The sequence below is a fragment of the Chroicocephalus ridibundus genome, chromosome 12, assembly GCF_963924245.1.
Source record: "Chroicocephalus ridibundus chromosome 12, bChrRid1.1, whole genome shotgun sequence".
Taxonomy (NCBI): Eukaryota; Metazoa; Chordata; class Aves; order Charadriiformes; family Laridae; genus Chroicocephalus; species Chroicocephalus ridibundus.
This window is the reverse complement of record NC_086295.1, coordinates 3,673,125-3,697,455: the sequence shown is the minus strand read 5'-3', so window position 1 is coordinate 3,697,455 and position 24,331 is coordinate 3,673,125. Positions and strand designations below refer to the sequence as shown.

Below are 24,331 nucleotides of genomic sequence, written 5' to 3'. Positions count from 1 at the left end.
TGAAAATCCCGGCATTAAGCACTGACAGCTGAGAGCTGGTGGAACAGCAGGGGCATGCCAATCCAGTGAGCGCAGAATATTCTTCTACCTGGTAAAGGGTATTTTCCTGTTTCAGTTCTCAGACTTCTCCCTTCTCCCTCAGCACAGGGAAACCATTTCCCACTGCCCCTGCTCAGCTCTTGCACTTTTCTCAAAAGCCAAGACCAGGTGGTGTTTTCACACTCACATCCCAGCACCGCTGGGGCTCGATATGCTACTGTACCTCGTACGGAGCCTTCGGTGGAGCTGATGGTGGGGCAGGCTGCGAGAAGAAATTAAAAGGGAAAAAGCATTAGGGGAAAAAAAGACGGTAGGGGATTATGGAAGTAAAATGGACACAGTTCTTCTAGGCAGAGCAACGGAAAAACACAGCAAAACTTAGAATATTCTACAACTTAATTCAAAGCCTGGCCTTTAACCTTGTTTTTATATATATGGAAAGAGGGAGAGAATTTATGTTTATGCAAACATAAAGGTTGTTCCTTGGCTTGCCCATCACAAAAATAAAAATACTGTCTTTCATCATCAAACATCGCCGTGATTGCTTCCTTTTGACTAACTCACCTGGCACCTTACAATTTGAAATACAAGAGAGCACCATGTTCTGCAAGTTTCTCTTTAAAAACAGACATCAAAACACTATTTTTTTTTAAACAGTGCTTTTACTGCAAGGTGCACCTTAATGGTGCTATAAAATACCAAAAGATATCTGCAGCACCAAATTTTGTACCTGAAACGGAACATACGCACAGCAAAAATGCGTATCTCAGCCCTAGATTTTGGCTTTTGAAATCTTTAGGGAAACACAAAGAGTTTTGATGTAGTTTTGCAGTTTGCCTTTCAGAAATTCCCTTGGTGAATCCTCTAATATGCCACCGGACAGGAGACAAAACCAGAGGAGAAAAGGCTGGAAGGCGAAGCTGGAATGTGAGGCACCATGGTTATGAGCACTCTCCATTTAAAAGCCTCAGGTAAGGGGGTGTTTTAGAAAACAGCACACGAATGCTTCTTTCAATTATCTGCTGCCATGTAAATCCCAGGCGATGGATGCCAGATGGAGCTGGGACAAAGGGAATGCTTGACGCAAAATGAGAAATGTCCCTGAAAACCAAGGACACTTGACAAGATGAGCTGTTTCATAAAAGGTTTTCTAGGTCAGCGGTATAATAGAATCTAGCAGATCATTATATCAAGGCTTTGTTACAGCCTCCCTGTTGCTATTCTTGCATCAATGCCATTTCATACCTCATCAGAAAAGCAGGGCCCCCAATTTTCCATACCTAACTTTTGTCAAATGTGTAAAACATTTAAAGGGGGTGACTTACCCTCCCCGAGGCACCTGAGATTCCTAAGTCTATAGGAGTTTCAATGACATTCTTCATGATCAAGACACACATGAAAGAAAGGGCACCCAAACCTATGACCTTGGTGGCCATGGGACTGCTGAAGCCAAGAGTCAGAGCACAAAAGACTTACAAGTTGCCATGACCTCCATTATTCAACGTAATGCATAGTTTTACATGTACATACCGTAAGTCCTCTAGCATTGGGTATAAAACTAATGAAGGCATCTATGGAAATCAGGTAAGAAATCAGCTACCGAAACTCGAGCCTCAAAACTGTCTCTTTGAGCTTGACCAGCCCCTGGTTGTGCAGCAATGTCCTGCATCCAAGATGATCTGACTTATGTCTACAAGATATACGCGGCTCTTTCCCTTCCCCTTCCAGAAACCAACCAGCTTTGCAAATGTGAAGCATCGCTCAGAACTGAAGCATGATGAAGAAGAAAAAAAAAAAAAAAAAAAAAAGACATCCCCTCAAAGTCATATAAACAGGCTATAAACTTGCCCTTTTACCAGGTATCTGATTTTCTTGCTTGGGAGTCAGGGAGCTCCTTCTGAGCCTTGCCCAGTCCCCAGTGTCCCTCTCACTGACGTCCCTGGCAATTCTCGCCTCCTTCCCCAGCTGAAGGCACTTGGATTGCTCATAGCTCTTTGATCCGGCAGTGCTCAGCTTAGACAAAGCATACCAGAGTTGGGGGGAAGGATCTTGTTGTTCTCTTTGTTTTTTGTTTTTCTCCCCAAGTCCCAGCCAAATGCGGTTATTCATAATACAATAAAACATTCGCTCCTGCAAGGTCAGACCATTTCTCTCTATAATTCTGTTACATACCAATATTTGAGTCTTTTACTGCACATCCAACAGCTTTCCCAGCATTATTACATATCCTCTCTATTTCTTAAACAAAGTTACTTTATAAAACATACAGAATTTAATATTTCTCCTATTGTCTTTTCAGCTGTCATAGCCAAACAGCTATATTAAATTCTACAAGGTGACTCATCAACCTTACAGGAGGATTATTTTCTACTTGCAAGCGCACAGGACTTTTCCACTGTGGTCCAAACACCTGTGGATTTCCTCAATAAGCCACTTGAAAACTTAGTCCCATATGTTCTTTGTCGAGTATGAACTAAAATTTTCCCATCTAATCTGCTTCATTTCTCCTTTGCGGCTTCCCCCAACGCATTTTGAAACTGAAATTTTGTTTAGAATAATTTCACTAGACAGGGGAAGGCATTACTGCCACAATATCTGTATTCTAATATTTGCTTCTTAACAACTTTTTATGTCCCGCTAATTCAACATTTCTCGCTAATCCATTTCATAGTTTGTTTTATATCAGCATATGAGAACATATGCTCATTAAATTTAATAAGGGACTTTACAGGGAACTTTAATTTAAAACATGTAGTCGTTCCATTTGCTCCATTTTGGTCAAATTATGCCGAAATCTTCTAAAACCCCTATCAGTCTCTTGGATTTTACGAAGTTATGTGGTTTCTGGTTGTCCTTGGACGGTTGCCAGAGGCATCTGTCAAGAAATGACATTCCCACTCCTGCCTGCCCCGCAGAGTCCACGCTGTACTATTTGTTACCGAAAAAAAACCCAGCTCAAAGCAAGACTTCATAGGAGCTGATTTACCTTCGGTTTTAGCTGGAAAGAATCCTCGTATTGAAGGGAATTTAGACAACACAGGAGCTGAAAGAGAAAGCAATGCACACGTGAGCTCTGGTATTCAGGATGACAATGCCTGGCTCAAGACCCAGGTGGTCACCAGCCCTTTCCCGTCATCCTGGAATTGCAGATCATGGACAGGAGTGCAGAAGTTGAGGCAGAATTTTCCTTTCTCAAGGCTAGTCATCTGCCCTGATGAGCAAAACCCTGGCCTTGGCCACAGTGTGAGTGAGGATGTTGCTGCCCCAACAGAGATTGTTTCAAGACTGATGGACAGAAGGTCATGAAGAACATGCACCTTCTGACCGATACACTTACCCGTCCGTCCCGTTGTGGATGTGGTCTCGCTCTCTCCCGTGTAGTGGATGGCAGAAACGACCACCTTGTAGGCTCGATCAGGCAGCAGTGACTGCAGGGTCACGCTGCTGCTTTTGCCAGAAGCCATGATCTACAGTGGGGTGGAAAAAGAGCCCAACATTTGGGCAGGCTTCCTGTTATAGCTCTTACTCACACCCCAGTTACATGGAGGGGTTCTAGTGGCAAGTCCCGGGACAGAGGGGCTCAGGGCATCATCCCTGCATAGTTCAGGCGATGGTGAAAGCAAGCTGAGGAAGCCTGGCTATGCATTGCCATCAGACCAGCCATGTCCAAGGGAAGAATATTCCGCTACGTAAAGAACCCAGTATTCCCCATGCAAATGGGTCAGAAGTGCCTTATAAGATGGAAACCAGCCTGGGTTTGCATAGAGAACCTGGGTTTTAAAAGGTTAATGTTTAACCTCCCTAAGTCAGAGGGGCAGTAGGTTTATCCTCAGCCCCTCTGCCTCTGACAATTCCTCACTCCAGTTCAGGGAGGGGAGAAAGCTGCATCGTTAGCAGCTTTGACGGACAAAAATATCCTAATCGCAAAGAAGCCTGGAGGTCCTCTTCACAAAGCAACACCCAGCAAGTCAGAGGAAGAGATTTGTTTTCATAGTCCTGCGAACTATCCTTATGGTAAGCCCTACTGGATTGAGCAGAGTTCCCCTGGGCATGCAATTGTCCCCATGTCCCTCTGGTCCAGGGCCTGTCACCTACAAGGGAGCTGGAGACTTACTGTTTGCTGAGCACCAGCATCAGAAACAGGGTTGTAGGTGATTTTGTAGTGTTGTATGCGGCCATCGGGGGGGGTCCAGTGGACCTGGAGGCTGGTGGGGGTCTCGGAGTCGATGAAGAGGTTGGTGGGTGGGCTCCGGGAATCTGTGGCAGGGATTAAAGGTGAATGGCATAAAAGGCAGGTAGTAACATCTATAAACAGGGCCAGCAGCACTTGCTTCCAAGCCCATTTCTGAATGCTTCAGTGCTCTGCTGAAGCAACGCTCAGAGCATTAACCAACGCACAGAGCAGCACTCGTCACCTTGGGGACAGGGCAAGAGAGAAAACAGATTGTGGAGGGATGAGGATTGACCATGTACAGCACTGTACAACTCAAGCGTTCAACAATTCAGATCCTAGGACCTGTAAAAAAATCTTGGAAGGAGGGAAGAGCCCTGGAAGTACAAGGAAAAGAGATCCTTTGTATATATCATGGACAAACGCTAAAAGGTACCTTTTGTAAAGACCCAAACTGCAATTGAATTTCATCAACGATCTGGAGATACACTGGAGAAACACCTTGATTGCTGGTTAAACCTGGATCACACTTCAAAGCTAATCCGTCACAATTTCTAATACTTTCCATCTTTTTCTTTCTGTTTTAAAACTATTCTAAAAAACCCTGAAGCAGCCAGCACACAACAGTTTTGTCTAGTGCTTCTCACACCGACACCCACAGCCTCGAGGAGGGGAGCACGTGCAGTGCCTGAGCCCTTTTCGGATCCAGCACTGCGATGTATGGATGAATCCCAAACAGGCGATGGGCTGAGCTGCGGTCAGCCACAAGAGAGTTTGCCAGAGACCAAAGCCGAGTAATTTTTAATTATGTAAATGAATTTCTTTCCCTGGGGTCCTGCTGCGTAGCAAACTGGACCTGGTCACAGAAGCTGTTATGCCGGAGTGATTTTGCTGAGCAGGGGCTGAGAGTTAGTAAGAGAAAGGCAGAGTGGGCTAAACCCATCTGCTGTTCAAACAAGGGGCTCGAGAGCGTGGGATCTTCTACTCCTGGAGCTTGTTTCCAACCAGCTTCTTGCTCTGCATAAATGCGTGTGTCTGGCCTTGAACCGATGGTGGTGTGAAGGCACAGAAGTCTTGGACAGAGAAAAGGAAGCATTTTATTCAGAAGAGACTAAAAGTTCTGGGTGAGCCCTAAAGACAGTCAAGGACACACACCCGAGCTCCGAGATTTCTATTCTGCAATTTTACCTGTAAGGCTCTTCTGCCCACCCAGCACAGTCTGGGGTGACCTTAGAGCACAGGTTGAATGAAGATCATTTGCATCTTCATTGATCCTCCTTCCCTTTTCTGTATAAAATGAGCTTACTTTTACCGAAGCTGAACCAAGTTTGCTGGCAGCTGAATCAGGCTGGAGGCTGTTGCCGTGCTTCACCGCAAGGTAAAGCGGAGAAGAAAACAAGTGTGGGAGATAAAGTCACTTCAGCAGCACTATTATTAGTGCTGTGCTATACGTCTGCATTGCTGCAGTGGCTATTTCCTTCAGCTGAGGTAAGTGAAGACTCTGTTTAAGTGAACAAAGGGAAAGTTAGGGAAAGTCTTCTGAGTTGGGTTTATTCTGGAAAGCCCCCAGGCCCGTCAGAATTTGACGGCATCGATCTGACAGCCGGGGGAAAGGTCACCTCCCACAGCTGCCCAGGAGGAAAGAAGCATCTCTGACACAGGGGACACCATCTGTGCCTTCGATTACCTCTTGAACCTCTGCTCCTCCACAGGAGGAATCCCAGGCTGCTTGCTCTTGGGTCTAACCAGCATCACAGGCACATTTTCAAATAAGAGTAAAACCCTGGAGTCTGCTCCATCAAAATATTCATCTGCGATGATTATATAGGTCATGTTTTCTCCCTCGCTGCCATGAGTTGAAGCTTCTTCCCCACATTTCAATCCCTTTTATTTCCAATGTATGCTCTGGTAGGAAGAGCTCATTGAGGATCTGGATAAAGAACTTGAAGACACTTATCAGCCCTAGGCTGGAGATGCTTCTGGCACAGCTTAGCGAGAGGAATGGGGCAAGTAAGCACCTTGCAATCCACTTCAGTGCAGAGACAGCCAGGGTGGCTCAGCCCAGCTTCAGGAGCAGTTCCCATTCAAACTGCTCTCATTCTTCACATGGAAGAGGATGAGACACACTCGCATGCTCTGCCCCGGTGGCAGAAACTTCCAAGAGACGCTTTCTGAGCAGATGGGGAGTATGGGGAGGGGTAACACTGCCAAATTCGTGAAGAAGATGTTCCTGAATCCATATTTACTAATTTTTGTCTCATCTTACCTAAGCTAAAGGGCTTCTTTCAGAGTCAACACACTACGTGGGCTGTCCTATTGCAGCATGGTCCATTTGTCCCACTGCCTGGGAAAGCCCATGTTAGCAAACAATTGAGATTCAGAAAAACAGCAGGATATGGTGGCTTAACATGTAAGCCTGGGACACAATGCAACTTCACTTTAAATTTCTGGGTAGGATCAGAGCTAAGCTGGGCAAGGATGGTGACAGCAAAATTCAACTGACAGCTTGAAAAACTGGCTACACTGCTGAAATTCCATTACATATACAATAGACCTTAAAGTGCTGCCCTTGCATGCAGGTTCCTGAGTCATGTCACAGCCCTTTAGCTGTGGGGAGAGTCCCTGTGTCACCAAGGACTGCCAACATGTCCTCCCATGCTCCTTCACATCACCGCTGCCTCAGGGCCTCGATCCTGAAACACCATGGCAGAGACAGACCCCGATATCCTTGTTCTCCAGAACTAACAGGTGAATGTTTCATTTTGTTCAAGCTCCTTTTCCTCAGCCTGGATGAAAGAACTTCCCCTCAGCCCAAAAGAGAGGTCCCTGTCTGCTTCTCAGCAGGACCAAAAGCCACACCTTCCAGCACCTTCCAAGGATCCAAGGATCACTGCTCAGCAGCACCTCCATGTCCCAGCAGCTTCCTCTCCCAAAGAGCATCTTCTGCACTCCCACTAGCTTGCGTGAAAGGTTTGTATCTGTTTGAAGTACCACTGAGGCTGTTTATTAATATGACAAATGATGGCTGTGTAGAGCCTTTGGTCAAGGTTAAAGACTCTGTTACACTTGACAATTACACTAAAGTACTGAAAGGAGAACTCCTACCCCAAAGGAGACTTCAGCCTAAATACAACAGAGAGACAAGAAGAAACATCAGAACTGTGGATAAGCACAACGTAACGGTTCTGTTATCCCTGGGAAATACATCAGCGTGCTTTTGTTCCTGCTCCACCTCTTGGTAAGTCTGCAGAGAGAGGTTTGCTTAACTGGGGTACTGAAAAATAGTGCTAAACTTTTTCTTTCTTTCCCTAGTCAGGATTAAGAATCGAAAAAAAATTCCACCTGCTCCATGCATTTTGGCACAACTAAAGCACTCCCTTTGGCACCAGGTTTTTGCTTGGGTTTCAGGCTCATACAGAAGTGAGGTGATGGCAGAGAGATACTGGACTGGTGGGAGGAGAGCGAACCCTCCCATGAGCACAGTGGCCAGGAGGGGTCCCTCCTCCTAAGGAGGATGCCCAGACCTCCTGGTGCTGGTGGTGGGGATGAAATGAAGGTATCATCTCAATTATTTATGTTGCAATGATCTCAATCCATGTAAACAGTTAAATGTACAAATAAATAATTATAATTTTTTTTAAAAGACTGAGGACCTGAGATTTTCCAGGTACACATCTTAACTCCAGAAGTAATTTTTACTCTCTCTCTCACCCTCTCTCTCTCTAGTCCTGAGCTAGAGAAGAAGGTAAGAAGGGACTTGCTCCATATCACTCTCTCCAAATTTTGTTCCTTTTCCAGCTAAAGCTATTCAGCCATTTTAAGTTGAATTCATACACATGTTGAGGATAAATATCAAGCCATAACTTTGAAACAAATTTTCTGCCTGCCAAGAGGAAGAGAAACCTCATTTCAAGGCTACCAGATAACACATCACAGTGATGAATGGTTTTGGTTTTTATAAAAGAGGATGATGTTTCTGATGACCTATTGTCTGTGAGGGACTGGTGTCTGCAGGGTCCCTTGGCCTTGAAATGTGTGTTTCAGGTAGGGCAAGAGGGTTTAGTGGTCCTGAATAAGATGAACTTGCTGTTCTCACCTCACCCCCAGGGGAGGAACGTGGTTCCATTTCACAAAACCAGCGTGCAAACAGCATCACTCTGACCTGGCATTTTTTCCCTTAACCTTCAAAGAAGAAAGTATTCCGGGGAGGATGAAGGATGGGGAGAGAAGCTTGTGTTACCTGTGCTTCTTGCTGAGTTTCACTTCAGCCACTGCCCTTAAAAGTCAGTGTTTCTTGCAAATTCTACCAAGACATTTTTAAGAGAAACTTCATGACATGAGCTATTCCTATACAAGGGGATGCTGCCAAGAAAGGAAAAAAGAAAAGCAATGATGAAAGGAAGAGTGGTTTCTCAACCTCCTCTAATACGTTCTTTTGTTTTTCTACAGCACAGCCCAATGACTGCTGCTCACCCGGTTGCAACCCAAAGTCTGCCGTCCTGAGGAGAACTAGGTACCTTTTGCTGGTGTTTCAGCCCCAAGAATTTCATTTTATGATGAAAGTTAGGGTGGAGAGGGCTCATAAAAATCAAACCAAGGGTTTGGGGGTTTCCAGATAACATAAGAGATTGTCATGCTCTAGCTGAATGAACTGCCCGTCACCAGCTCTGACATGTAGATTGACCCCGTTAGACACCCTATCCACTTGTACTTGCACAGTACAAGATGGTAGCTTTTGCTTGAGATAGTTTGAAGTATAACCATAGCCCAGAATTTCCCAGAGTCCTGCCTGATGCCACGCCTTCCCATATATCCATTGCACAAGCCTTATTCAATTTGCTGGGATCCCCAAGTTTCCTCTGAAGTGGCCAAGACCATCACTGCCTCCATCATCCATCCCTTCCCCTGTGCCACTTCTGCCCTGTGGGCACCCCTTACTTTAAACATTAAAAAGAAAGAATCGCCATCAAAGACATTGATTGCACATGCAAATGCTGGCCCTGAGAAGTCTGTGGCACCATCCTGACTCCTCAGGCAAACTGACCAGCCGCTCCCAGGCACTGAGACTCTAGTTTGCCTGCCCAGCTGCACACCCGATTTCTTTGAGCGCTTTCTTCCTGCAGCACAGCGAAGTCTGACATACCTAAAGCATCCTTGTTCCTGCACAAGGACAGCAGCTGACAAGCAGAAGTCCAATTGCCTTCCATGTCCCACCAGGGTGCCAACACCAGCAAGGACCAGCTTGTTCTAGTATGGCTAGAAGGGACCATTACATGCCATTCGCAGTGGCTGAGGGAGCTCCTCAGACATTTTGTAATTCATGGCTTAAAATGTAGCCATTCATTTTCCAAAGCCTCTAAGCAGCTCTAATTATCCCTTTATAATTATATACCTGTAGGATGCTTTCATCCATTATTTTTTTCTTGTCAGTATGCAGCTTCTTGATGTTTGCCTGAGGTAGCTTTCTATAAACAAGTGTTATTACTATTCATTATTAATAAAATCTGAACTTCTTGTTCCAAGATTGTCAGTTCCTCTGAGCTTCATCACCTTGACAGCAGCCCAAACGAGTTCATTCTGCAAAGGAGGTTGAGAGCTGAGAGATGGAGGAGGAGAGGACTGCTGCAGTTGAATGAATTGTATTCTGTTCACTGCCAACAAAGCCATTACACGAGCAATATTAATTAAGAGGACCTCTGGGAGTGACACTTTTTAACCTCATCTCCTGCCTGTACAAAGAGAGATTCAGATAATGCTTCCAGGCAGAGTCTGCCCGCAGGATTCGCTCTCGTTTTTGTAAGCGCCCTCAGATGAAGCACAGCTCAGCAGTGACGTAGCTGACGAAATCCTCACCCTCCTCAACAGACAATATTTTACTAACAGGAAACACTCATTAGGCAGCACGTGCAGATGAACACCCTACCAAAAGCCAATTCATTTGGCTCGATAACTCTGCAGAAGCCGGGGGGGAGGGAAGCAATGTATTCTACATGAAACACACTGTGAGGGCAGCAGCCTGCTCGCGTTTGCCCAGCCTATTTTTCTCAGGACGAATTCAGAACACTTTAAGATGGAAAGGTAAATATCTCTAGCCACTTTCAGACATTCAGGTTTGGGGGTTCAGAGCTGGAGATGACCAGATCTGAGCTGCTGGTCTGTGATGGGTTCTGAGGCATCCCGTGCCCTGTTTGTTATCCCTAGGCTATGGATACCGAGCAAGGATCACTTACTGGTCCTGTGCTGAACAGAAACCGTGTCACTTCGAGCACCATCTTTGTAATAGGCCCAGATGGATATTTTATAGTCGGTGTTCTTCTGCAAGCCTGGCAGGACAGCAGTTGCCACATTTCCAGCGATGGAGAGCTGCGAGAGGGGAAGAAATGAGTCAGTCGAGTTCCCGGGCATCCCCCCAAGCTGGTTCATGCCATCCAAGTGTCTGTCTCACAGATTGCCCGTAGGCACAAATGAGTTAGCACTGGGCTTTGGGGACAAAATCGGCAGCTGTGAGTTGCAGACATCTAAGCAAAGGCGAATTTCCAGCCCTGATTAATGCAGAGTAGATGCCCATGTATTGCTGCCAAGTTGTATTTAACAGCTACTTCAGAATCACAATGCCCTGACGCAAGGCAGTCAACCCTCCCTGAACATGAAACCCTTTCGCTCTGTTTCCAGCTTTTAGGTGTGCTGGGGACAGAAGCCCCGATATGCTCCTTTTCCAGCCCAAATGTGAAGCCTTGTATGAGAGACCTGTATATTCAACCCACTTCAACTGCTGTTTGCACTCATTGAAAATGGGGACTTGAGGTGGAAGGGGTCACCCGGTCCATCCCTGCCCCTCCTGCACCAGCTCTGTCTCTGGTCATTCTCCTCTGTGTGCTCCTCAGTTGGACCTCATCCTTCTTGGAGTACCTTGCAGCATCCCAAAAAGTAGTCGGTGTTTACTAGCACTGAGGAAAGCAAAAGTTGCTTCACCTGTCTTAGAGGTGATACCCCTAGCTATAAATACTCGAGTATTATCTTTGTCTTTTCCACAACAACTTGACATTGTGGGCTGGTGATTCTCTGCAGCCCCAGATCTTTTTCTACTGAATTGCTTCTTAGCTCTTTGTTCTACATCCTGTACACCTGTAGTTAATTATTCCTGCCTAAGCTTAATACTTTCTACTTGTCCCTATTGAATGTCATCCTTGAGATTTTCCAGAACACTTCTGCAATCTTCCCAGAGCCTGTAGGACTCTAGCCCTGCTGTCCCCCTGTCCCTCCCAGCCCTCAAGGTGTCAGCTCCGTTGAACAGAGCCAGACCCAGGACAGGGTCTGTCTTATTCCATAGGCTCCTTCAGCTGGGTGCTGAACTGTTAGATTTCTTGAGTATATTAACCTGAATAGCTTTGCACGTCCCTATGCCACTCTCGCAGGTGAGTTCAGAGCCATCAAGCAGGCACAAAGCCAACCCAGCCCTGCCAGAGCTGTGCACGGGCCCCTACCTCCTGAGGCTTCTCTCCACCAACTGTGCTCCATTTGATCTGATAGACAACCACATCAGAGGCAGCCACAGCTTCCCACTGCAGTCGGAGGCTGTTCCCGGAGAGCTCGGTAACCTTCAGCGCCTGCGGCGGGGGGACCTTTACTGAGGGATGCAGAAGGAAAACCAGCTGAAGCGCAGGCACTGGCAGCGCCTTGTCAGAGCCAAGGTGGGGAGCAGATGGTCGGGGAGCAAAACATCAACCAGGCGGCTGTCTGAGACGGGCCTGTCTTCCACTTCTTCAGACCCATATGACAGCCGCCATCAGGACAGAGAGGGGCAAACAGTTTTTAAAACCCTAATTAAGGAAGATTATCTCATTTGTGGAGAGGACACGTGTCACGTCAGTATTGGAAAGGGGAGAAGGCCAGGAGGGGTCTCAAGGACACAGAGGTTAGCGGTACATCATGCTTTTTTCCTCATTTGCTTTTTTCCTTTAATCCTTCCTACTCATTTTAAGCACAAGGCAGTTGGATGTATTCCACACACAAACAACAACAGTCATCTGGGGTTTGTGCAAGGATTTTGGACACGAGCTGTTGGGGCCAGTCTTCAAAATACCCCAGTTCAGACACACACAAGCCAGTTTTGTCACCTGTTGCCGGGACCAAAAGCATTTCCTTCCCCTACTTACAGGTGGTGACATTGCCGGTAATTGGAAATGAGTCCCCTTCATCATATGTAGATCGGACACTGATAAAGTATTGGGTGAGGGAGGATAAAGGTCTCAGGACAGTGGATGTTGCAGTGCCAGGAACCTCTACCTGCAGTGGAGGAGTTGTATGAGTATTAGAGGAGCATGAGGACATTAGGAGAGGGGTTAGCTCATGGGTGGCAACAGCATGCAAAGTGCCCGTAAGCCCTCCCTGAACCACGCAGCTGAAGGAGAACAGGGCAGTATCTGACCTCCCAAGTTTCTTTTCCTGCCACCGACCCCTTGAGGACTCACCTCCCCGGGGTTGCTCCCTCTGCTAGAAACATAGGCGACGCGGTGAGCTTTCACGGCCGGAGACGCAGCCTCCCAGCTGACTCGGACAGACGCGTGGCTGAGCTCAGAGAAGCTCAGGTATCTAGGAGGACTCAAGGCCACTGCAACAACAGTTAGTGACGGCACTCACGGGTTTCACAGGCTGCACGAAGGCAATGCTACCGGTAGCCTCCTGGCACTCGAAAATGACCCTGCCTTGAACTAAAACATTCATTCACCATGAGGGAAAATATTCTTTTTATTGTCACTACCACACATGTCTGTGGGACATTATGAAAGACTACCTGCACTTTAGGTGAAAAAACAGCCAAAAAAATCCCTTTTTCTTCCCAAACAACAAAGACCTCAGGGAACAGCTCTTTCAGGAGTTTTCTTACCAGGGGAAAATCACTCCTTTTTTCACAGCTCACCATGTAATTAGAAAACCCCTCAGGGACCAATATTCACTTAAGATCAGGCAGGGAAGAGGCAGCGTGTTTACAAGCCACACGCACAATATGGGAAGCACCTCATTTAACATGTCTCTCCTGCCTTAAGTGTTTAATAACAACTCAGTAAGCAGCAGAAGCACTTACGGGTGGTTTCCTGGATGCTGGCTGGATCACTGGCATCTTCTCCATACATCGCGTACACGGCGACCGAGTACTCCGTGCTGGGCGACAGCCCGTCCAGCAGGACCTCAGGCTGGGCCACCTTCACCTGTCAACAGAGAGACGTTTTGGGGTACCCTTCAGTTGTGAGGTACCCACCAATGTCCTCAACAGAGCAAGACCTTACAGAGATAGAGGTCAAGGTCCCTCTGGTTACACTGAGGGCAATTCTTCACCTTGGAACTTCACCAGTTGGGTAGGTGGTCTCCAGTGGTCAGTGCTCTGCCTCTCCTCCCAAGGGACACCAAGCATGTTGGGGGTTACACATCACCTTCTCCTACCCCGGTCTCCAGAGGTGTAAGACCCTTATACAGAGACGCTGGGGTGGATCAGGGGGCATCTGAGAGATGTGACCCCACTTTGCTCAGACACATGGAAAGCTCTTGCAGAAGCGCCGCCTGCTGCGAGCAGACCCACGGCAGCCGGGTTGCTGCCACCTGCCGCTAACACAGCACGGCCACAGCTCTCTGCTCGCTGCAGAAGCGCACCCCGGAGACTTGCAGGAGCCTGCACACAACGCAGCACAGATTTATAAAAGGCTGGGAACATTTTCATGCTGGTTTTGCAGACATCCCGTAGCCTTAGGGCACTGCACCCTTACGGCGAGTGGGTCAGGAAACTGCAGAAATGCTCTAATGTGTTAAAATAAAATTTTAAATATTGATCTCTCTTCAAATGTTCTGAATCTTAAAAAAAAACCCCACAATTAAGCACTGAAAGCAGAGTATAAGCATAAATTGCTCTGTTTTGAACCCCATCCTGCAATTGCTCCTATTGCTGTGCATTCGGGGGGGGGAATCTGAGTCAGAGGCAATACATGTTCCCCCGCCCCTTTCTTTTTTTCTTCTTTTTTAAATTCATATCCTCATTCTACAGGTACTCCAGATATAACTCATTAAAATGCACACAAGAAAAAGGGTTCTTGGGTGTCTAAGGATTTTCCATTTATCGAGCACTGGTTTATCATTACGCAGTGTTGTAGATCTGTTTTTAGAGTTCAGCAAAAAGCGCCCTAACAAATTTTCAATTAACATTTTAAGATAAACTTAGAAAAGACATTTATGCCTCAAGGATACAGCAATTACACTTGGGGCTGCAAAGATGTGAGTTCGGTGCCTGGGTTTCCAGGGCCCCGTGAGGCAGTCAGTTCTCTCCCCGTGCCTTAATTTCCCACGTGAAATCCTCACAGTTACAAATCACTCTGAGATACAGCATTAAAAAAAAAAAAAAAAATCTTGCATGAAAGATGTTGCTGGCAACGATGCTGACACCTTTTTTTTTTTTTTAAAACACATGATACTGGTTCACAAAGGTTAGAGCCAGAACTAAACTCAGCCCAGACAGAGAAAAAATGATATTATCATTATTCTCATGAACTCTACCTCTGTTGTATAGTCCTCTGCTCCGTCGGGGGCTGCGGAGCAGAGCACCAGGTACTGCGTGGCTCCCTGGGCCGCCTTCCAGCTCAGCCTCATGCTGTTGTGGCTCAGCTCAGAGACGCGCAGGGAGCGAGGGGAAGACAAAGGCACTGGAGGGAAAAACAAGGCAGAAAGATATCTTCAGTGTATGAGGGGTGCGGCAGCTCAAAACCCAGAGGAGAGCTGGCTTTGCAACAGCTACTGCGAGCTGGTGGACATCTACCCCACATCTAACCCAGTGGAGCTGCCACTTCACAGAGAATAGGTTTAATTCATTTGGAGCCCAAGGATCAAAAAGCAGCGAGTGGTTGCAAGGTATTTCTAGCATGGCGTGTTACTGCCGTGTCAAAGGGAGCTCAACACAGCGGTCTCCTTTGCAGAATGACAGAGGTGGGAACAGACCCTTGGAGGTCAAAGACCCTGTTGCTCAAAGCAGGGCCAAATTAGAGCAGGTTGCTCAGGGTCTTGTCTGGTCAAGTCCTGAACAACTCCATAGACAGACTGACCTTGAGGGAGGGGGGAAAATACAATGCCAGGCTCCAGTCTGAGATGGTCGCAAAGAAAGAGCTTTGTTCACTCATCATAACCATGCATCAGCAAAATTCTGTCTACTCACGACCTACATGTGGAGGTGACGCCTCTCAGCCCATCCCCAACCACTGTGTCGTAAATAGGAAACACCGACACCAGATACTCCGTGTGCGAGGTCAAATTGGAAAGCTGCAAAGAGGAGACTGCTCCATCTAAAACCACCTGAAAGCACAAAGGAGGGCTGTCAAGACAGGGAGGTGCTAGCTGCTCTTTAGCGAAGGAACGGCTGAACTGGCCTTCCCTAGCAAGCGTGGCTTCTTTGTGGCAGATCTGTGACCAGAAACGTGAAGTCCATTTGTCCTCTGAATTTTGCGCCAGCTAGTACCTCCCCAAAATAGCGAGGTAAAAGGCAATAAGCATTCCTGTCCTCTAAGGCTGGGATCTGTGCAAACACCAAGCACAAGACTCTAATCGTCCTCACGCTGAAATTAACGAAAGCCCATCAACAATTTGGATTTGCTTTTCTAAGTCATATGCACCCCAGATGAGCATCCTTGGACTGCTCTGTGTACCTGCCTGTCCTCTTCGAGACAAAACAGGTGCTTGAGGGAGGGGATAACACTGCATAAGAGAAAAAATGGCATGGGCATGGCTTGCAGTATTTCTAGAAAGATGATATTTATTCCATTTCCTCTTCTGTCTTGTCATCCTATCAGCTGATCACATTTACACTAATTGTGTATTTAATTTCATCTCTGGCTTTAGCTGATGTCCCACAAGAACTGTACCTCTACTCTCGTCTGTTTGTCTGCTCAGGTCTACTTAAATTCCCAGCCACCATCTGGAAGATATGGCAGTCTCAAATGTCCGGAGAAAGGTCTCTCACCTCTTTGGGGATACCGCCCTTAGATGGATTATACACAATCCGATATTTCTTTGGTGGTCTCAGAGGAGGACTCCAGGTCAAGTGCATGCTCTTAGAGGTCACCGCTGATATTTTAAGGTCAGTTGGGCTCAGCTGGGGACCCGTGTTCACAGGGATATCTTTCACAGTGCTGCCTAGGAATTAAAAACACAGTTACTTCCTTATATCCAGTCTTCTCCTGCCAAATGTACTTTCCAGCTCATAAATATGAGTGACATTTTTCAAATCAAGTTACAGTCTCCTTCCCTATAGAGTATAGAAACTGTGCCAAACTGCTCTGAAATAAACATTTTAAAACTGGGCATACAGAGAACATAAATACTCCACCGAGAAGAGACTGTGTATTTTGCTGCGTGCTGGGAATACTTTTTCTACACAATTCCGCATTTTTACATGAATCCAAAAGATGACCCAGCTTTCCTCAGTTGTGAAAATTTGTCAAAATGAACAAGCAGAAGTTATTTTGGTTTCTTTTTTGAGCAGCCCATCTTTCCTTAGCCTAATATGCACCTTTGAAAAACATCTAATTATATCAAACAAGTACAAATTAATAAGGATTAATCAATTTATTTCTATGAATCTCCAGAGCATTAAAATAGAAGTATGCTTGAAAGTTAGACTTTCCCATTCTCCTTAGGCCAATATTAGAGCAAAGAAACATGGAAATATGTACATGATATTTCTCTCCTGAGGATCTAATCTCACATCTGGAGTGGTTCTTCACTCTCGTGTGAAGCTGCTCTCCACCAACGGAAAGAAATAGGCTGTTTGGTTGTAACTTGAAAATGCCTTGGAGATCCATCATTTAAAGTAAAGTGGAGGGAATGTTTAAATGTTTTCTTATCTCCTCTTCCTACCTCCACATTTTCTCTGTACGCTCTCCCTAATACATTGTAAAATAAACTCTTTTGCTTTTTCTCCCTCCTCTTGGTTGGAAGAAACTCAGAAAAGGAGATGGTTACAACGCATTTATTACATCCTATGATAATGGAAAAGGAAAATACATATCTTCCTATAAAAATATCTTCCCTACAATGACGGTGGTTGTCATTAGGTTATTATGTTCATCAAGAGTTATACAAACCCCTGCTAGGAATGGCTATTGCCTGTATCGGCTCACAGGCCAAAAGCCGATAGCTAACCCAAGAGCATCACAATGGAAACATCTAGGGCAACATCTCTCTGTGACTTGTTATAGACAGCAGGGATTATGCAGTGGAGTGAGAGTGGGAAAAGCTGCATCCAGAAGGCCTTGTAGAAGACAACGATCACAGGGTAGAGCACCGGAGGATCACAGGATCACTGGTAGATCACAGGGATCAGCACCGGAGGAGAAGAGTTAGGTGGTGCTGGCAGTGTGGTGCAGCTCATGGAGGGAAAGGTATGAGAAAGGGTCAGTCCTGACGGCAAGGAAGGTGGATGGTGATCAGAAGGAAGTTCAGCCCTCACTGAGGAGGTTCCACTTCACCTGCATTTTCCTTGTTGCTCTTCTCTTTGATCCTGGTGCACAGGACCCGGGTGAGCCTGCCAACCAGAGAGCTCAGCAGGGGGAAATCCAACACGTTGTACACCGTGAGCTCCAGCGGCTCCGAGGCCACCTGCTTCAGCTCTGCCTCGTCCGCGTTCTTCACCCCTGCAACCAGAGCAGAGAACGAGACTGAAAAATCCCCCCCAGAGAGGGGCAGCTACTGACTCCTGCTTCTGCAGTTTTTGTTCAGGAGCAGGATGGGTCCACTGTCATCCTGCTCTCCAAGCAGAGCCTCCCAGTCGTTCCAGTCGAGTGGTGGTATCGGATAATGGCTTTGGGCTTTCCTGCAGCGACAGCCTCAGTCCAGCCTGGGGAGGGCTTTCAACCCTGTTAGCTCAGAAGGTCTTTTGTGGCCTGGAGACAGTCTAGTGAATCCTCCTCCTGTTTTCCCGCCTCCTCATCACTTGCAGGCTTTGCTACGAGGAAGGCAGATATTTTTCACCCTAAGAGGCAGTTGGCATAAACGGGGGAATGAGTGAATGAATAAACAACAATTTTGTATTTATGAGGTGCCAGCACTCCCCACAGAGACTCTGTTATTCATCAGAGCATCACATTGCATTTCAAGAGTGTAAGGGATGAGCAAAAAGCAGATCATTTCTTTAGCAGAACTTCACCATCACAGCGCATCCTCCATCCCTATCCTGCTCTGCATCCTCATTACCCCTCTGCAGAACAAGCCCCACAATGTACAACTTATTTTGCTTCCCAGTGCCAGGCTCCAGGTCACCCTAGCATTGCTCAAGCACTACTATTGCCAGAGGGGGACACCACCTGGTTTCTCAAATCCAAAACCATTACCTTAACAGCTTTGCCAGCCTCCTTCCTCTTGCAGTCAGAACAAAGGTGCTATTGAGGTTAATACTCAGGTCCTGATCTCTAAGGACCAAACAACGTGATCCTTCTCTAACCAGAAAGGAAAGGCAAACACCCCAGCCAGGAACCGATCTCCAAGTGATTTCAGGTACACAGATGTCAGTTGTGCTACATACACACCCGAGGCTCAGCAGCTACACTCAGTCCATGAGAGAAATCACAGTGCCAGACACTTAGCTACACAACCCTACGCGATAAACCCTTGCTTGTGTCTTCACAACATAAATTAACACTTAAAGTTCTGGAGATTGCAATTTTAAGTGAGTTTTCTACGTGACTTTATTGCCTATGTATTACTCTAGTAGACTTGTTTAGTCATCAAGGACAGAGCTGCTGAAGGCCATTTTATGTCTCATTATTGCTGCCAGATAGCAAAGAGCAGATAATGTTATTATCCAGAGAAATGGAATGTTGTGAGAGGCAGTAATTATAAAGGAGGTCTCCTGCCCTCCCCAATACAATATTCTCTCACCTAATTCCGCAGCTGAAAATATTGTTCTCATGGCACAGGTCTCTGAGGCTCGCAAAGGTCTTATGGATGGGAGGTATGAAATATCTTGTGTGAGTGTTTTTTTCTAAACAAACAAAATCCCCTTTGAAGACACTGCCTGTGCTGAATAAATGAGTTAATTTTCATCTTAGCAACAATGTAATGAGGTCTTGCTCATTACCTTAGTTCTAAAGTGTCAGGATGCTCCTATCAAATTTGAGGGAACATAACCTTCAATTTGAAGAAGCTCAAAAGTAGGCTGGCTTTGTCCTACGGCTTATCAACAGCTATGAGCTTACCAATGGCAAATATCTCTATGCCCAGGTTTTTCAACGTCTGAGCAGCCAGGTTGGCATCATCCTGGGATTTTCCATCAGTCAGGAGGATTACCAACTTCTCAGCCTCCAACCGGGCACCAGCCTCTGGTTTCAAATTCTGCTCCAGGACGTGAGTCAGCGCCAGACCTGGGGAGGAGCAGAGATGGATGGTGTGCTACAGCCTTGCAAACAAACCCCCCCGCCTTTAGTTTTTTCTCTGCCACCGTGGAGGTCATCCCATGGGAACAGCTTCCCCCACTGCAGCTGCACAGACCATTTAGCAGAGACCTGTGAGACGGAGTTACCTGTAAAGGTGTTGCCACCCTTGTACCGCAGACTCCTCATGGCCTCCAGCACCTGGTCCCTCGTAGAGTAAGCACTCAGGTCCCACTCTGTGCGGGGATCGCTGCTGTACTGGGACAGCCCTGGGGAAGGCAAGAGCTGTCGGCATCATGCAAGCCAAGGTAAGCTGCAAGAGGACATTCACTTTGGGAAGGCAGCATCAGGCTTGCCATGGGAGGATGACACAAAACAATGAATGGGATGAGGTGAGCAGATTTGGTTTCTAGCTCCTCTTCTCTGCATGGTCCTTGTCATCCTGAGGTTAGCAACACTCAGAACTGGAAGCAGCACTGCTCTTAGCTGAGCTCGATCCAGCATTGCCACCACATCTGTCTCCGCAATGCTGCGGAGGCTGAACACCTCGTCAGAGGTAGGCAGCAAATCCCAAATGTGTCCCAGCATCAATGCCCAACCTGGTGCTGCCCAGAAGACATCGCTTCTGTTCACTGTGCAGCTATTTCTTGCAGCCACTAGAGGCCAGAACTTGCTACCACATGGGAAAAGGAACAAAAGCTCCTCAGAGGAGCACATAACCACAGGAACAGAGAACAAGGCCCCTTAAAATACGGACTTCCCAAGGTCAGGAAACAGGAAAGTGTCCTACCTACTCTTATCTTGTCTTGGGCAATACTGAATGGGGAAATCAAATTGCTCAGGAACTCCTTAATGAGCTTGAAATTGTTGCGTCCGATGCTCCAAGATCCATCCACAAGCAGGACAATATCAGTCATTGCAGATGTGTCGCACTGAAACTGGGAACCTGGAGGGTAAAAGGTTTCATATTGAGAGACATAATTGTAAAGGAGGAAAAACTGCTTCAGTTTTAAGATAAAAAGAAAATGCACAGTGTAAAGGCCTTGTCTCGATGGTGGATTGGACCGTCTGCCAGCCTGATGCACGCCAGCATCTTGGGAAAACTACGTGGCTAAGGGTAACCCACCTCAGAACCAAGAAATTGAGTGGTGTGCAGCTGCTTTTCTGCAAAGAAGGGGTTAAAGCTGTCAGGAAGTGTGTGCCTAACCCAAGCACTGCTCTCTGCAAGCTGTCAGCTCCATTACGTCTCAGCCCCAGCCCAGTGCTTCCCTTTTATCTAGCTTAAGTCTCCAAGAATTGCAGGTGATTGCTTAATTCCATTCCATCACGAGATCCCCTGTGGGCTATAATTATTTCGTGGCTTTATATTAAATCCAATCTCTCCGTAGAAACCTGCTGGCATCACAGATACTCAAGCCCTGCCTTTCTCCCCACCCCAGGCCTGCAGCTTAACAGAAGATAAGATAGGGCGTGTTGCTGATCGAATGCACCTTCCTTGAATATTTTTGGATGGGGGATTTTCCATCTTTGGTGGAGGGAAATAGATGATCCCCCCAAGATTCAGTGGACTCCAAAAAGGTTACTCTCCCATCTCTCTTCCCAGCCATGGATTCCTACTGGTCTCAAGGGACCAAGTGAGGATGCTCTGGCCAGTCCCCTTCCCACCATGTCAACAGTGCTGTGAGCCATCTGCCCTGCCAGAGTCTCAACTGATGAATCTGAAGGATCACCATGGATCAATTATCTGTGAAACATGAGGAACAAGTCCAGGAGGTGGAGCAGGTTGGTAAACGATTATCATTGATGTGCTCCACCCCTTCTGAAAGCCTGGAAAGGTCCATGGCTGGGGGACTGTTGAAGAATACAAACTCTTACATGAATCTTCCAGAGCCGGGGGAGGTGGCAACATGAAGAAGAGAGAATAGTGTCAAATCAATAACTGGAAGGAATTTTTGGCCTAGCTCCAGTTTGCCTCAAAATCTGTGGTGTTCTGCAGAACTCCAAACTTCTCCAGTGATTCCTGGCACGTTCCCCAAAGCATGACCTAGCAATTAAAAGCACTATCTGCAGCATTTGTACTCTTGAAAATCTTGGTGGCGGGGAGTGGGATGGAAGGCACGTATTCAATGAGCTTTAAGGAAACCAGTAGGGAAGAAGGAGCAAGACAAGTTTGAAACCCCTCTCACCTCGCCTCGATGAATCCTTGGTGGGTTTTTCTTTTCCTAGAGACTCTCGCTCCGGGTTTGCAGGAGTGCGCTGGGATGATCTTGTGGTTGTTGGTGTTGCTTGTGTCACACTGGTCTCCGCACTGGGCTGATTTCTTGTGCTTTCTCCTGAGCCCTTTGGCTGAGTCCCTTTCTGCCTTTTCTTTTCAGCTCTGTCCTTTCCTGTGCTCCACAGAGAAAAAACCCATTGTCCCTAACTGTGTTATCCCCATGTAACCTGCTGCAGTCATCAGCTGATTTCAGCCACATGTGACAGAGGTGCAGGGCGCTCAGAGAGGATAAAAGTCCTACAACCTTTTGCAAATAGGTCGTTAGAGGATACCATCTTCGTTTATGCCTCTGAGAGGGCTGCAAGTGGGCTCGTGCGTTAATAATAATAATGTCAGTAATGGATCACATCAAAAGTTTGTCCTTTCTGTTATCTTTGGCGATGCAAAATAATGAATGTTTATAAAATATAAACCAGGGAAAACATACCATGGCACCTGAGACCCAGTGTACTCTCCAGACCTCAGCAGTCTGTGACTCAGAAACACCCAGTTTTTTTGTATAAGGGCACCCATGGATCTTTCTTCTGTCAACCTGTACAAACGCTTTTTTTGAACCCATACAAACCTTGTTATTAGACACATGAGAATCTATGCAGTTATATGCAGTCCTCAGCCATGGGGAGAGTTCACACCTTGTAGACATCAGCAGCCTGGGAAATCAGGCATCATTAGCCCCAGTGCCTCGGGAGCAGCTTGTCGTCAAAAGATCTGCTCTCAGTTGAAGGATTTGACTGTATCTGTTTAATTTGAATACCTGTCAGCCCCAGGAACACATGGAAGTGCTTTGTCAAGCTGGACAGTTTGCCTGGCATGAGGGGAAAATATTTTTAGGTTGCTGACTGTGTCCTTGTAGTTCAGAGATGCACGCAAGAGAGGAGAACGGGCAAGCATGTCCCACTGAATGAATATCCACAAATAGGGACAAATAGGGACAGCTGGGCACCCACCTGGCTGTGTCAAGACAGCATTCAGGGGTGGTGGGGTGGCCTCTGCTGAGGTCCCCGAAGAGGTGAGATTCTTTCCTGACGCAACTCCTGAGTTTCTTCGGTTATTTCTAGTCTGGGATGCATTTTTTAGCTCCTCTACTGTAGGAAGACCAAAAACAAGGAGAGAATGTCAATCTAGACAGGTCTGTGAGTCACATCCTTCCCCTCCTGTGTCTTCACCATCCCCCTTTCTAACCTTTCTAACAAAATAGTAACAGCTCTGTGATTGTCACGGAGTCTACAGGGGGATGAGGTCTGGAGGATGAGCTCTTAGGAGCCACATCTCTAAGATCCTTGTGAGCTCTCTGAACGGTAAAATGTAGCACTCTACTTACTCACAAATTTCCTTTTGGCAAACAGGGCTTCCTGGGAGCCGTTGAGCACATAGACCTGCAGCGTGTATTCTTTGGTAGGGCTCAGCCCCCCCACTGTGGCTTTGGGAGTCTTGGTTTTCAGCATGACTTCTTGCTCCGAGTCCCCTGAGGTGGGATGAAACCACAGTTCAGAGACTGTCAGAGCTTAAATTTAAGCTGACAGTAGCAATAGCACCACTGAAATGCAGGGAATGTCTGCCTAGGGATCTCAGTCAACTCATATTTGTTTTTTTTTGATTTTGTGGATCTCTGATTTTTACTCTTTTTCCCAATCCAATGTCGAGAACGTTTAGGGGTTTTGTTTTTTTAAATCCCTGATACGTGCCCAAAATGTAAAACCAGTTCCCACCCAGCATTAGTGCAACTTTCACCAACTCCTCGAGGAGCTGCTGAGTGAAAAGCCAGTCGTCAGAGGGTAAACACTGGGCAATTCCTAGTAAATACTGCTTATGAAAACATCCAACCAATTGACGTGCTTGAGGTCATACATGACAAAATGAGGAAGTGGCTTCTTGTCTCCGGAGGTGATAACTGGCACTTGGGACTCGTCTCACTTATCCCAGCCAGTCTCGCTGTGCTGTCTCTGCAAGCCCCATCTCTCTCCAAGGGCAGCTGCTCTCTGCAGGGAGACAGCTCATTTCTGGGGCTGGCACTGCCTCCAGACCCCTCCAGCCATGTCCTGTGGCTGTGGGACCTGTCCTGGAGCTGTGATGCCTCGACCAGCCAGGAACTGGGACATTTCTGCACTGGCACGGCAGTGAGCAGACGGAGCGAGGCAGCTCTGCAAAGCCGTGGTCTCTGTGCTACACAAAACAAAAGGAGAGAGACAAACTATCTCCCTACAAGCTTTAAATTACAGAGATGGATGCATTTCTGACCCCGCCAACCCTGTGCTCATGCCTAGGGCTGGAGATGGAGCTCCCCAGCCTACGCAAAGGGAAAGCCTCAGGCATGTGCCGGGAGTGCCGGTGGGGATTCCCTGCATTCCCGGGATGCTCATCGCTCTCCACCGAGCTGAGGCCCTGGGAGGAGCAGAGCAGGGAAGGAATGAGAAACCTCCTGCTCCAGCTTGGGAAACAGGTGGG

General features: G+C 46.9%; 1 protein-coding gene across 1 annotated transcript in view; it reads right to left on the bottom strand.

The window, feature by feature from the left end:
• The window catches only part of COL20A1 (collagen type XX alpha 1 chain), a 53,247-nt gene that overhangs the window by 21,835 nt on the left and 7,081 nt on the right, over nucleotides 1-24,331 (bottom strand). The window contains exons 4-22 of the mRNA XM_063350410.1: nucleotides 23,208-23,351; nucleotides 22,834-22,971; nucleotides 21,798-21,998; nucleotides 20,402-20,557; nucleotides 19,761-19,880; nucleotides 19,438-19,602; nucleotides 17,713-17,877; nucleotides 16,206-16,378; nucleotides 15,412-15,541; nucleotides 14,753-14,898; nucleotides 13,296-13,419; nucleotides 12,682-12,821; nucleotides 12,367-12,496; nucleotides 11,695-11,837; nucleotides 10,441-10,573; nucleotides 4,154-4,296; nucleotides 3,377-3,506; nucleotides 3,026-3,082; nucleotides 263-301 (exon numbers count right to left, since the gene is read on the bottom strand). Coding sequence (XP_063206480.1) covers nucleotides 263-301; nucleotides 3,026-3,082; nucleotides 3,377-3,506; nucleotides 4,154-4,296; nucleotides 10,441-10,573; nucleotides 11,695-11,837; nucleotides 12,367-12,496; nucleotides 12,682-12,821; nucleotides 13,296-13,419; nucleotides 14,753-14,898; nucleotides 15,412-15,541; nucleotides 16,206-16,378; nucleotides 17,713-17,877; nucleotides 19,438-19,602; nucleotides 19,761-19,880; nucleotides 20,402-20,557; nucleotides 21,798-21,998; nucleotides 22,834-22,971; nucleotides 23,208-23,351 — 2,577 coding nt within the window. The remainder of the gene's footprint in view (nucleotides 1-262; nucleotides 302-3,025; nucleotides 3,083-3,376; nucleotides 3,507-4,153; nucleotides 4,297-10,440; nucleotides 10,574-11,694; nucleotides 11,838-12,366; nucleotides 12,497-12,681; nucleotides 12,822-13,295; nucleotides 13,420-14,752; nucleotides 14,899-15,411; nucleotides 15,542-16,205; nucleotides 16,379-17,712; nucleotides 17,878-19,437; nucleotides 19,603-19,760; nucleotides 19,881-20,401; nucleotides 20,558-21,797; nucleotides 21,999-22,833; nucleotides 22,972-23,207; nucleotides 23,352-24,331) is intronic.